The sequence below is a fragment of the Perognathus longimembris genome, chromosome 2 (assembly GCF_023159225.1).
Source record: "Perognathus longimembris pacificus isolate PPM17 chromosome 2, ASM2315922v1, whole genome shotgun sequence".
Classification (NCBI taxonomy): Eukaryota; Metazoa; Chordata; class Mammalia; order Rodentia; family Heteromyidae; genus Perognathus; species Perognathus longimembris.
Window position 1 is genome coordinate 51,266,019 of NC_063162.1, and position 14,964 is coordinate 51,280,982.

The following is a 14,964-nucleotide window of genomic DNA, read 5'->3' on the forward strand; positions in this document are numbered from 1 at the left end:
GGCATAGGGCAGATGGCCTTGTTTCCAGGAAGCCTCTCCTGGTGACTTCCATGGGAGGATACTCTAGAAAGTTCAGCTCTGGGCTCCACATGTCTGTACCCCCACCCCCCCATGCATATCTGGAATCCCTGAAGATGGGCAATACTGCCCCCAACCAGATGGCGAACTCTGAAGGTGGGACTGAAAGGGAAACCAACCCCTTTATTTGATATTTGTATTATCACTAATTTCTTCGTGTGCATGTATGTGAACAAACTGCAAGTTTCTCCAGAACTGGCTCTAAGCTCGGCAAAATGGTGACAATATTCCCAGTTTATTAGATATCTAGCCCACTGACTAGTGGCAAATTGACCGGAGAACTTACTAAACAATAGTAAACAGAAGCTGGATGCTGGTGGCTCACACCTGTAATCCTAGCTACTAGGGAGACTGGGATCTCAGGATTGTGAATGGAAGACAGCCGGGGCAGGAAAGCCCTTGCCACGCTTATCTCCAGTTAATCACCTAAAAAGAAAAACTGGAAGTAGAGCTGTGGTTCAAGTGGTAAAGCACTAGTCTTGGGCTGAAGAGCTCAGGGACAGCACCCAAGCCCTGAGTTTAGGCCCCAGTATTGGTACATACACATACCAAAAAAAAAAGAGAGAGAGAGAGTTAATAAAAGTTAGGAATACTATAATGCATCTTTCCTTGTAGTTGCTTCTATTTGAGGGTATGGGGAAAAGATGGAAGGGGAAGAAAGGATATAATCTGCTGAGAGCTGCAAGGGCCATTCTGTTTTTACAGATGAGGAAACTGGGAGTAGGCACCAAGTCCAAAGTCAGGCTGCTGACTCGGGAGAGAAGGAGGTGCACAGAAGGAGGTGCACAGAAGGAGGTGCACAGAAATCAAGTATCTCGCCGCAAGTCACATATCCAGCAAGTGGCTGATTGGGGATTTTGACCCCAGTCCTCTGTGACTCTCACCATATAAATCACAAAGTGATCTCAGATGGCATCCTAGCCCTAGCCTTCTTTCTGCAGGCTGGGCACTAGCCACCTGCTTCCTCAAGGCGGCTTGCAGAAGTCAGTGAGGAGCCAGATGGAAAGGGAGCTGGTGTCAGCTATCAGCAAATAATCTCTCTCCCGCACATCTCAAACTCTTCTGCTGCAACACTACTGCCACAGAGCCCAGGGCCAAGGAGCCAAGGCAAAACCAAGAGCACAATGACTGGTTCCTTTTAAGCAAAGAGTACATTCTTCCCAGCATCCTGGGAAGGTAAAGGCTGTGTCCACCATGATTTCCAAAAAAAAAGTCCCTGAGATGATGACTCTGAGGTAGAACCATGAAGGACCCTTGCTTCCCCTGGACTTCTCTGCTCGATGGCTTCTTTGCTCTTCTCAAGCAGGAGCTCTTTTACCTGTCCAGTAAAGAGAACTGACCGTGGGCACGGAAGGGTCCAGGTCCCCACTTCTTTTCCCTGTCCTGGTTAAGATTAAGCAGGGAGTATGGGAAGGGCAGTCAGGGATCTGCATGGCACAGCAGAGGACAGACTCATTCCTCTGCCCCTGGAGACTGCAGAACACCCTACAGGAGGAAGGAGGGAAGGGAAGAAAGAAGCACACGTGGAGATCACCATTTTAACCCTCGCACGTGCAACAAAGCCCATCGACCGTGCTAAGGATTGGCTAACCCATTCCAGTGATGGGGTGCAGAGCACAGAAAGAGTGTGAGGTAGAGGCCTGATATGAAATAGGTGTTTCCAGGACTCAGACTTTGAGTCAGATTCATGCAGTTTGTTGGTCAGAATGCAGACTTCAGGACTTAATCCAGTGATTAACATCTGGAGATGGAGGCTGCCTATTGCTCCATTGTATATGCTCCTAGGCGGGTCTTAATGAACCATTCACTATTCAACTAGCACATAGTCTGAGTGGTTCCTAATGGAACAAAGACTACACCTTGAAATCCTGGCTCCAGTAATTGCCCTCCAAATGACTGGACACAGGAGTACCTGTGTCCCCTGAACCACAGTACCCTTGTTTATATAAAACAGGGACAGCTACATTAATATAAACATCACAGAACTGTTAAGGGGGGAAGTGGATAAATGAGCAAATGGAGAGAAAAGGTTAGAGTAATTTTACATTTTGTCTAAATTATCTTCTTGTTTTAGGGCAAAGACATCTCTTTTGATCATGTACATTCATGGCCCCAAATGCTGGACTGTATGCAGTCAATGTATGTACTTGATGTCTCATCACTGGCATGAATTGTATGTGTGTACGCACATGAGAGCATGCCAATCCTGGGGCTCGAACTTAAAAACCTAGGCCCTCTTCCTGAGCTTCTTTTGCCCAAGGCTACAGTCTCACACTGGAGCCACAGCTCTACTTCCAGCTTTTTCTTGTGTGTGTGGGGGGGGAGTGGTAATTGGTGATAAGAATTTCATGAACTTCCCTACCTGGGCTGGTTTCCAACCATGATCCTCAGCACTGTTTCCCGAGTAGCTAGGATTACAGGTAAGAGCCACCAACACACAGGAGGCTTGAAATTTTTGAAAAGCTAGTTTGGGCCTCTGCCCCTCCCTCATCTCCATCCAGCCCCCTTCCTGATCTTTGGGGAAATGACTTGAATTTCACCTACAGAGGTATCTCTCTTATCTGCTCATAGGGTGACTCTCTCAACCCCCGAGAAAGCTACAAGCAATCCCACGCAGCGATCCCAGCCTGTAGGGTGGCACTCTGCCAGCCCAGGGGAAGAGTAAATTTATTTCTTTTCATGCTTTTAGACATTATTGGCCACATATTGTTTTAGTGCAGCACATAATTACAGAAACTGCTCTGAAAAATCTGTATATTTTATCTGTGCTTTATTATACCCAGAATGCTCCCCCCCCCGCCCCCGATTCTTTTTTTTTTTTTTTAATTCTCCACAAACCAGCTTAAAATATATTTTGGCATCCTTTATGTCATCTGGAAATTGAATAGCCAATTCTTACTGTAATGAAAATACTTATGCCCCAGCCCGGTGATGTACAACACTACACTCTAATTACTGCTGTGCTTTAATTAACCTGAATTGAAGAGTGTTATCATTAAACTGCTGGTAACTTTGAGTTATGGCTTTTCTTTAATTTAAAGTAGAAAACACAGATAATTAAGCCTCCAGATAATCAAATGCTTGAGAAGAGCTTCAATGTTTTGGGATGTTCCTAAATCTCATTAAGTGTCCTTTCTTTATTGATTAGTTGCACCTCTGCTGAATCACTGCATTAAAGGAATAATAGCACTAAGTTAAATACATTCTCACTCACATCAGAAGTTGCTCTTTTTTTTGTATTGTAATGCAGAAGCTTTACTGACCAAATACTAAATTCTCTGACAATAAGGTAGTTCTGAAAGATTCCTCTCCCCTCCTCCCCACCCCTTCTTGGGACGTTCTAAATAGGAAAATCAATCAAGGGAAATATTGGAGGAGTCTCTAAATCCTCTAGACCAGGCTGTTAGACCGAAGGCCAGTGAAGTATCACACCACCTAGAAGATCAAGGTTAGCAAAATCACCTGTCTATACCACCAGACCTGGAATTATTGATGGAAATCTGGCCTTGTTTAAGACATCAGGGTAGGAGGGACTATACATCTCTTTGGAGCCAGTTAGCATTTAATAGATGTGCATGTCCTTGGTGGCCATCTCAAGTTTACAAGAGGGTTTAGAATTTAGTTCTTATGTGAAATATCACTACTTTGAAATGTTAGCAAACATAGCCTTCAAAAAATTAAACATTGCCATAGACCCAATGCACCACTGTGTCTATCCCAGTTATAACCTCTAGGGAGAGCAGTCCTCACCTATCTTACAATGAGCTAACCTGGTTTCCAAGGGCAGAAGATGGTGCCTAGGTCCATTTTCACAAAGGGACATTGAATATGATGACTGCATTTGCCCACCCATTCCTCTCTGCATGTCAGCTGCCCTACCCCTTGACCTCCAACTAGCCTCCCCAAAAGACATTTTGTTAAATTGTAAGTTAAGTTAGTTGTTCCTCCCCTGCGTATACAATATTTTAGTTGACATGTTTGTGTTTATATGCATATAAACATTTTAGTATGTATTTATAATTTAGATCTAAGTTCTACAGATGAGAAAAAATAACATGCATCCTTTATCTCTCTGAGCCTGATTTACTTCACTTAACTGAGGAGATGGGTGAGGTTGAAAGAGATAGGAAAGAAAGATGAAAGGGGTGACATTAATCAAGATGTATTATATTCACAAAATGTCATATTGAATTGAAACCCCTTTGGACAACTATGTAAGGACAATAAAAAGTTAATTTAAAAAAAAAGAGGAGGGTGACAGGAGAGTTCCAAGGGACTTTGGGGGAAATACTTTTCACTCATAAATACTATTCAAACCTAGAAAACACAATGGGCAAACAAAAGGTACTTCGTGATCCTCACACTTCTAATACCATAGAACCTGCCTCCTACCAGGTATGCTATGCTGCTCAGACTATTTCTATGTGGCACACTTGCAGCTTCAGTCACATTTACATATTGCCAGGATCTGTTAAGACCTGCTGTAGGTCTGGATTTTCCTCCTAGGCAGGATGAACTCCAAGGAGAAGAAAGTCTCCTGGGAACAGCTTCAGGGTCCCAGGGCCTCTGAATGGTTAACTTCTTCTCACAGTTAAAAAAAGAAAACGAAAAAGAAAAGAAAGAAATAGCTCTCCAAGAAAGGAACACATGGCCATTACAGCAGGGCATCCATTTTCAGAAAATAACTCCTTCTGAATCAATTACCTATTCACTTTTCCAGTCCATTTAACATTTAAACTTTCACTTACAGACAAGGGTGAGAAATTTCAGTAAACAGCCAAACTATTTTGGAGTGCTTGGGGTCTGGTCCTAGGGACTGGCATAGAACACCTGCTGTGCACACTGAGGGGAGTCTCCAGGTAAACAGAAGCCCTCCTTGTCCCTCCCTGCTGTGTGGAGAACAGGCCCCATAGCCCCAAGAGCTCAAAACTCCTTCCCTCTCCCCTTTATTGTAAAGGGTGCTCTGGTTTCATTGGACACCTTCAGACATTTCATTCCAGAAGCTAGACTTCCTTCCTAATTAAACACAGAGCACAAGGAAATGACCCTTTTCTTCCTCAACCCTAGGGCTTCCAGATCCCCATTTCTTCTCAGGTTTTAACAGTGAGACCAGATGCCAAACCCTTTGCCAGGGTCAGTGGGCCATGATTAAAGTTCCACCATCCTCGGGGAAATTGTGTTTCCATTTAGTTTGACTTGAACCCAACCACTGAGGTTCTAAGTGGACAGTCTGAGAGACAGCATCATGCCTCAGTCGGGACACCTGGAGCTCCTGAGGCCAGGTCAGCTCCTAAAGGACCATTGTTCAGCCTGGGAGACTGGAAAGCTGTGGCTGCCAACCTCGGGTCTATCTTGTGCACCAACCAGTACAAGAAGCTAAGCCTTGGTGCTCTATAACATGGTATGGGGCCCTGTGGGGGCTACTTGGCTGAGGCCTGTTCCAAGCTCTCTCTGTACACTTGGTTCCACATTTCCTCAGCCCATGGCAAAAATACTTGCAATGTCTTCATTGCCACTGGGTCTTTAAGGTCACCATAATCTGTCTTGAGTAGATGGCAGATTAAAATCCCTTTATCCAGGGGCTGGAAAGATTTGTTTTTTTCCCAAAAAAATGAGGATGGTATAGTGCATGCTTAGTATGTGCCAGAACCTGGATTAATCCCTACCACAAGGAAGGATGGAAGGAAGGAAGGGAGCAAGTGAGCAAGGGAGGAAGGGAGAGAGGGAGGATAAAAGAAAGGAAGAAAGAAGAAAGGAAAAAAGGAAGGGAAGAAAATAGAAAAGAGAAGAAAACAAAAAAATGAAGAAAAGAGAAGGGAAGGAAGGAAAGAGAAGAAAATCAAAGAGGCATGGCTTCCTAACAGCCTTCATACAAATGTCTACACCATGGAAGTGTAATTCAAAATATGAAGGTTAAATACAATTGCTAAGTTTAGTAGAAATGATGCAGCCACACCCAAGATTCTCAGGCTTGCAAGAAAAATTGGAGTCAGTGGAAACCTTCAAGGCAGGGACTACATCATGATCGCTTTGCTATGTGTCAAAATGTGCAGAGCTGAGCACCCAAAACCCTCCCCAGTGATCACCAAGTGGCAGAAAGCCTTCTGCAAGGAGCACAGGACACATCCCCAGGAGCCAGAGAGCATCCGATGAACTGTCACTTACTCACAAACAGTAGGGAAGGATAGACCCACGAAGGCACTGGAGAGATATTCTGTGTACATTTCATTGGAGACTCCTTCCAAGTAGTATTTCTGCCAGGTGTCTTCTTCAATCTAAGCAAGAACACAGAAGACAAGGATTTAAAGTACAACTATAGACTCTAAGAGGAGAACTTGAGTTACAGTCTGACAAACCCAGGAATGCGCTACTTATACAGCGCTAACCTTCCTGGCTGATGACCTTCTTAGCAACAGAAACACTTCCACAGCACCGACGGGAAGCGTTTAATGAGGTGGAGCTCATGGGCTTGAGATGTACTCTCTTCAAACACTACATGTTCTGAAACCTCAGTCATTTCTACAACTGTGGATTCATAGCACTAGCCCACAATAATGATGGGCAGATCACGGGCTTCAACATTTTCCAGAGAGTAGCTCTGCAGTTGCTTCCAAAGCTTGTGTAAATATGTACTTTTTAAATATAGCAATAACAAAGATATAAGCAGGTAAACACAAAGATATCTATAAGGCTTTCTACTCATGAAAAAAAAGGAAAAAAAATCCACAAGTGGCATACTTTTACAACAGAATACTGAAAAATGATGAAAAGGTTATGATAAAATATCTCTTCATGGAAATTAAAAGGTACATCACAAAACAATGTGCATAGTCTAGTCCTATTCTTAAAAAACACGGTATAGTTATCTATATGTTCATAAAACTGCAAAAAATATTAGGAAAGTTTATATCCGAACAGAGAGATTCCTGAGGGCTGGAATGATACAGATTCCCATAATGTCTTAAAGGCTTTTAAGAGCATACACATATTACAGCGAAACAGAACAGTTCTCTAGAGAAAAAGACACTCTACCTTGAATATCATAACAAAAATGTAGTTTCAGAGGGTTCTTATCCCAAATTTCATTGTAATAAGTATCTTCTCCTAACTGAGTTGAACTGGTTTTCTCAACAAATTTCTTTATGCTAGGCATTTCTAGAAGGATTTTACATTGGAATCAAACTTTGAAAGTAATCTAGCAAAAACGGGGGGGGGGATGTAGAAGAAAGGGATGGGGAAGGGAAGAAGGGAGGGAGGAAAGGAAGGGAGGAAGGGAAGAAGGGAGGAACAGAGGGAGTGAAAGAGGGAGAAAAGGAGGAAGGAAGAGAGGAAGGGAGGGAGGGAGGGAAAAAGAGAGCAGGGGAGAAGGAGGGAAGGAGGGAGGGAGGGAGGGAGGGAGGCAAAATCTTAGAATGCCCCCTTGAGCTGAGGATCTCTCTCTCTCCCTCACGCTCTGTCTTTTTCTCTCCCCCCACCCAAATCACTGTGCCAGTATTAGGGCATGAACTCAGAGCCTAGGTGCTTTTTATTCAAGTCTAGTGCACTGCCACTTGTGCTACAGCTCTACTTCAGGCTTTTTGGGGGTTAAAGATAAGAGTCTTACTGATTTTTCTGCTCAGGCTGGATGTGAACTACGATCTTCAAATTTCAGCCTTTTGAATAGCTAGTATTACAGGTATGAGCTGCCCAAATCTTCCTTTTAAAATGTAGGCCTCAAACTCCACCTGTTCCTGCCTTTGCCTCCCGCGGTTACTGGAAGGCATCACTATACCCTGCTCTGTAAACACTGCTTATCCTGTTCTTATGTAAAAGCATCTTGTCCATGACTGAATTCTCAACGAACTGGGCAAAATACAACATTTGGATGGGACGGAAATGTGGGTGGAAAGCATGAAAGGACACAGCCATCATATGTTGGTGACACTCTGGCATACAAAAAGCCAGAAAACAAATGTACAAATAAACTGGATGCTTCCTGCGTCACTGCCATTTGTCTGCTTTGTCCACAGTCTGGGTGGTTAGATCGCACAGGCTGACTTCATTAGAAAGAACAGTTTTCAACCTACTCTTACAGGTTAGATAGGAACTGTGGTATTCCTGAGCGTGTGCTAGTTATCCACAAATTAGTCTTTCCTAGAATGGGACCTTAAAAAAATAGTCACTCAACCATTTCTGTTGCTAAATGGTTTGACTTCAAAAAGTGAACTGCAATGAGTGAACTTCTGAATTCCCTCAACTCAAAAAAATCTCAATAATTTGCCTTAAGGAAGATATCCACTGATTTTAACGGATCTGAAGAAATTTTAGTATGCATTAGGAAAAGATTTACACTACAGAACTTTCAGGAGAGCACTAGTATTATGACTTATTTTATTGGCAAATAGGATGAGAGATGGATTGCTTGTTGTCTTACAACCTTGTGCTTAACACCAAAAACATGACAGTGAATAGAGATCTCTGGAGAAGTGAAGATTGTTATGGCCGGCCGTTGAAATTCCCCTTTGACAAATAACAGGCCTCCGGTCAAAGCATGGAAGCATTGATTCTATCAGAGAAAATGGAACCAACCCAGCCTACAAGTTCTTCCTGAAAATAGTTGCAGGCTTTTCTCCACATTTGTGTTGTCAACGTATTTTTAACAGTAATGCGAAGACACACCCAGCAAAGGGGGGGGAAAATGAAGAAATGTGGCCAAAATGACTAGGAGAAAGGTGCCAAAATTAATTTTCCAGCCATTCCGCAATCAGTCAAAGGCAAACCATTTCCTAAGGCCGCATTTATCCTCTGGTTGTCATATCCTGCCCCAGCTGTTTCCACAGAATGCCCAGCAAGGATGAGCAGGTGATGTGCTGTGGGTTCTTATTCATCAAACCCACCCAGCGTCATCAGGGAGGAAAGGGAATGAGCCATTGGGCTAGCTTCTCTACCCCTCTCATGGCTTTATTTATCTACCTTTCATTATCTAATTTTTCAACCAGTCTAGTTTAACCTCCCAAGCAAATGGTTTTAACACCATCCATGGGCAGACAGCTCCACCACAGAGCAGATTTACCTTCCAACTGGAAATACCAGTCCTAACTCCTGGCACAATCTCACCTTCCTGATTGCCGATTCTGTGTGTGTTACCAATGATCAGTATGTAATGATGCCTTTTATTTTTTATGCTTCCTTTGATTAGGGGGAAAGTGTGTTTCTCTAATGCTAACAGCCTGGTGAATGTGAACATTTCAGCTCTCCTGGCTGAGGTCTGTGATAGTCACTGTGATTTCTGTTCCCAGTAAAGAGTCTGAAGAATTCTCTTAGTTGAAGCCAAAACAATTCTGAAAAAAAAAAAAAATCTACCCCTGCCTCTGAAGCCATACAATGAATCCCCAAAATGATCATACACCAATCCTTATTTAATTGAAAACAAGCACATTGCTTTAATCCAAACATATATGTATAGATATATAATATTATGCACATCAAAAATAAAGAACTAAAAGGAAATTGTAGAAACCAATGATCATTATGTTAATAGCTGCACTAAGAAGAAATGAGTCGTAACATCTACATACTATGGCTGCCCAAAATGGAGAGTAGGGGGTTAGTGTTTCAGCATTTTATTACATTTATTATTTTAAAATAATCTCTCTGAATTCTCAGTGAACCATCTTCTTCTAAGAGATGCAGTTTTAAATCATAGCAGTGTTTTAATAGAATTAACCTAAGAATGGATGCTCAGATATATAAATTACACAATGCATTGTCACAGTCCTTTCTAATGTGACAGTCTAAAACAGAGTTCAGTGACACAAACTGGCTGACATTAGTGTAGAAGCCATAAAAACCTATTTATTCTGACAGAGATGGGACAGCACCCACAGGAGGTGTTCACCTCTTTTGGCTTCAACAATAAACTTGGTATCTGAATTTGTGTGTTCTTAGCTGACCACTGCATAGACTTGCTAACTAAAATGAGTGAGATCTGGCATACCCATCAGGGCTCAGGCACTGGGCAAAAGCTGATAGAATGATGCAAACCCTCATTTCTTGCTGGGGGGAAAAAGAAAAACAATGTTATGGAAAACAGGGCATTGTCCAGACTTCACCAAGCTGTTTGGAATCTCTCCTCTATTTCTTTCTGTGCTCCGGTACCTGTGAACTTTGTCACCATGTTGATCAAAGAAATTGTGATTAATTCTTTCCAGTCCCTTCCTAGCAACTGCACTGTTCAATATGAAGCATCCTAAAAGCAACTAATAGGTTTTAAAAAAAATCAAACATGGGAATCATGTGTGTTGGGCTCTTCCTGGTGCAGCTCACAGAATGGCTCCCTGCACGGCTTTCTGGGGCACAGTGAACCAGTGATAAAGTGGGAGCCCGAGGAAGAAAGCAGAGGAGAATGATGATTTGCACCTTTCCAGAATGTACTTCTACTCTGTGCCAAATGGCCTATCACAATTCTGTGCTTCTTGGATGAGGGCTCAGGTCAGCAGCCTTTCTGAGAGCAGGGCACTAGTTTTCACAGACTCCATAACAATTTGGCATTCGTGATTATGGCCTATTTCACATCACATTTTCCAGAAAGAATGAATAGGATGAAAGGTTCTCAGATTTTTTTTCCAAAGGCCTCAGAACAATGTCGATTAAAACAAATTATTGTAGATTTGATGTGTTTCCAGCTAACTGGTTGCTTCGGCAGAGAAAGAGTAAATAAACAACTCCAAAGATTAATTTAGGGGGTGGACTTGAGCCAAATTCCTTATGCTCCCAGACAAGTGGACTGCAGATTATCAAATGAGATTTCTTCCATCAGGTAATAGGAGGAAAAAATCAATTCACATAAGATTTACATAGAATTTACCAGACCACACCACAGGCAAAAGCAGTCAAATACATGGCATTTTCCTCACAACAGAGCTCTAACCCAGATTATTTGTGGAGCAATAAGAAATAATAGGCAATGCAGCCAGGCACCAATGGCTCACATCTGTAATCCTAGCTACTCAAGAGGCTGAGATCTGAAGATTACAGTTCAAAGTTAGCTTGGGCATGGAAGTCTGTGAGACTCTTATCTCCAGTTAAGCACCAAAAAAGGCTGGAAGTGGAGCTGTCACTAAGGTGGTAGAGTGCTAGCCCTGAACACAAAGCTCAGGGATAGCATTCAGATCAGGTCCAAAGTTCAAGTCCCAGTTCAGGCATCAAAAAAAAAAAAAAAAAGCCAGGCAAATTAAAGACAAAGGAATAGTGAGTACAAAGAGAACCATGCAAACTTTGAAAAAAAAAAACTACCTAGAAATTAGAATATCTATGTGACAGGAGATGAGTACCGTTTTCAACATGTAAATTTTTTCTTCTTCTTCTGTGCTGGTATTGGGGCTTGCACTTGGGGTCTGGGCATCGCCTCTTAGCTTTTTCATTCATGGCTAGTCCTGTATCTGGAGCCACAGCTTTACTTCTGGCTTTCTGGTGGTGAATTGTACATAAAAGTCTTAAGGACTTTCCTGTCTGAGCTGTCTTTGAACCATGATCCTCAGACCACAGCCTATTAAGTAGCTAAGATTATAGTTGTAAGCTACCAGCACCCAACATCCACTTTGCTTTAATGGAAGCTGGAAATACTGAAGGAGATGAAGGGCTCTGAGTGCTTAGGACATGAGCTACTGCACAGCAAGTGCTCTCTGGGCTCTAGTTGCCATTTGTTACTCTCAGAGTATCTGATTCTTCTAACATCTAACAGTAACTACAATAAAGCAGCAATCAGAATGTGAGCCCCTCTGGTTCAATTGCAGGTCCCTTAAGATGATTTTCTTCAACTCTATCTTCTAGAAGAAGAAGCATCACGCCTTGCAAATAAATGACACTTGATGGATATTTGTTGAGTTGAGCTAATCAGGAGGAAACAGGAGATCAAGATGCAAAGAAATAAGCACTTCTAAACATATATTTGCAGGAATAATTTCACATCATTTAGTGTTAGAGCATGAAACAAACCTTTTCTTTTTGCCTCTATGGGCTGGAAAATTCTGTAGTCTAACAGAGAATGTGTATAATTGGGTCATTTTTAAAACTTCCCAAACAACTTCTTACAATGCACCACATTTCCTGGGAAAAACATTGTAATCACAGAACAACTTAGCAAATGGCTTACTGTTTCCTAAAATTTAAATCCAATAATTTGGAGATCTGAGTTTGAAAGAAAGAACTCTTCAAGAACTGGTGCCTCCGCACCAAACCAACAGGAAGCTTTCTTCCCCCAAGAAATCCTCCCTCATCCCTTTCTCCTAGCCCCAGGCTATGTGCTCCTCCTCAGAGGACTCATTCTCTCTTTACCTTTGCCTCTTCAGTGTTTGGATTCCAATGTCAAGTCAAACAACAATTCAAAAGCAAATCATCTGAGAACACAGAAATCTATATTTAGCAATTTCATTACTGCTAAATTCTAAAATGAACGCCAAGAATAACTGTGAAGATTTTTTTTTTCTTCTGGCTTTTGGGTGCTTAACTGGAGTTATGAATCTCACAGGCTTTACAGCTCAAGGCTGGCTTGGGACCTCAAATGTCAGATCTCAGCCTTCAGAGTAGTCAGAATTATAGGTGTGAACTATCAGTGACCATATGAGCTTGCTTTTGATAACACAAACAACTAGAGAATTATCTATGACTTGGGAGAATGTTCAGAATTTTAGACTATTGGTTAACTAGGTTAGCAAGCAGTCATACCTTATAGTGGATGGGTCTGAGATTTTACTTGAAAGTCCTCCAAATCTTCAAGCACTTCCCAAACTTGGATGTACATCACCTACACACACACACACACACACACACACACACACACACACATACATATACATACACAATACATATACATATATATGTGTATATACTTGGAAAAATGAAGCGCTGATGCCATAATGTAGGAGTATGGTCTAAGGTCTTCTAATATGTTCCTAGATAATGCTAATGTTGGGCATACATGGACCCCACTTGGAGTGTCAAGGAGCAAATGCCACAAACAGTGAGGAACAGGAAACAATGATTCTCCATTTAGTCTCTGAGGACCAGAGATTAGGGGAAAATCCATTGAAACCTGAGGGATTTGAGTTACAGATCAAAATTCTCTCTTTTTTTCTTTAATACCACCAAATATTGGAGCTATTTACAGATAAAGCTTGTGAATAATTAGGTATAATGTGGGTATCCTAGTGTTTGGATTGTTGTGGTAACTGGTCTAAACAAGATTTCAGGGGTCCGTTTATCTCCTCAGTCTCTCTCCATTGACCCAATGACCTCAATAATAGCTCCATCTCCATTTGAATGTGTACTATGTAGATACAGTAACAATATATCATGCCTGTACTTAAATCAATTAAAAATAAAGTTTGAGAAATAGCCCGGATTTGCATCCATAATTTCTATTCAACTTTCCAGTTTAGGAAGGCATATTGGGAGTGAGGATACCATTGCTTGCCAACCCAGTTCTGTTTTAGTGACAGCAGATTCTGGGTACTTATGTCTCCTATCGCTGTACAATATGGCCTAATAAAGTCGAGCCAAAGAGACTAGATTTCATTTCAGAGCAAAGGGTTTGGTCATAAACTTTTGCTTTCTGGCTGAACAGAGTCATTCCAGCCTCCAGCATAAATTCTGCTAGCTTTAGGTATCAGAGTGATTGGGAAGCCAAATGGGTTATTTGTGAGCCAGGTATCAAAGGCAGAGGCACCAGGTTTATTGTGTATTCATTGTTATCTGGACAATCTCTTGCCAGTTAGAGAATATTTTCACAGGAAGTTAGAAATGACTTCAGAAATTCCCCTTCGGTGGCTTCCTAGAGTGAATTTTAGGTTTCATCAAAAAGACATTCGGTCCAGAGATTGGACGCAGGCAGTCTAAAAATTGCTAAGGTATTGTGGTGGGCTTGGAAGATGGGGGGAGGGAGGACAGATAGTATGATCCTGAGTGCTTCCTGCATATACTAGCAAATAGCAAAAATCCTAAGTAAAGGCACAATCAGGGTTCAAACCCCAGTTTCATCATGTGTCTCTGAGCCAATGGTTCTAAGCATGAATCCCCTCATCTTCATCAATAATACCTATCTCTAGGAAGGTAGCTGGAATAAGATAATAGATATACAGAAATATGCAGCCTGGGAAAAGGCTGTATTTGTGAAGGTACATGTGATATAATCATACTAAAAGAGAGTATTTATTGAGTGTGCACTTTGTAGGCAATCCATAATCTGGTGAGAGTCTGCTCTCAAATGTACATATCAGCATAAGAAGTGATGATAGCAATGATGATAATGAAGATTTCTCTATTGTCCAAACAGGAACAGGAACCAATTAGATGGTGGGCCTCTGCTTCATGGCTTCCTATTGTGGGAAGAAGTTGGAGCACCCCTGATCATCATCTGGAGGAGAAATGCTAAGAAATTTGTCCCCAGAGGGCTGCAAGTGTTCTATGGAAGTCTTCCCTTCCCTCTGAGGACTTCCCTAAGGACAAGTAAGTGAATTCTGAGTCAAAAAACAATCATGGGAGAGGAGTTAAGTATTTGAAAGACTTGATAGTTTTCCTAAATAGGAGTCCCCTGACAGCAGCACCATTACACTGATACAGCATGGCCCAATCTAGCCTTCTGAAAAGAGTTGGGAGCAAGGACCTGGTGGCCGGCGCTAACAAGCTCCTGCTGGCTTTTAGGTTTGATGCTTGCCAACACAACCCAGTTGGTTCTCCCTAAACTCTGTTCTCATCTTTCATCGTTTTCTTATCAAATCACCTTGGCTCCATACTTGCAGCTTGATCTCCCAGGCTAATTTTGAAATGATGCTTGGCATATTTTTGGTCCACATAATGAGCATGCTAATAAACTACTACTTTTTCATGACAGCATTTCAAAAAAAAAAA

The 14,964-nt window shown here is 41.9% G+C and overlaps 1 protein-coding gene across 9 annotated transcripts in view; it reads right to left on the reverse strand.

Moving 5' to 3' along the window:
- The window catches only part of Kcnma1 (potassium calcium-activated channel subfamily M alpha 1), a 692,132-nt gene that overhangs the window by 148,505 nt on the left and 528,663 nt on the right, over window positions 1-14,964 (reverse strand). For all 9 annotated transcript variants that reach the window (XM_048339123.1, XM_048339120.1, XM_048339122.1 and 6 more), the window contains exon 15: window positions 6,244-6,353. In XM_048339123.1, the coding sequence (XP_048195080.1) occupies window positions 6,244-6,353 (110 nt within the window). The remainder of the gene's footprint in view (window positions 1-6,243; window positions 6,354-14,964) is intronic.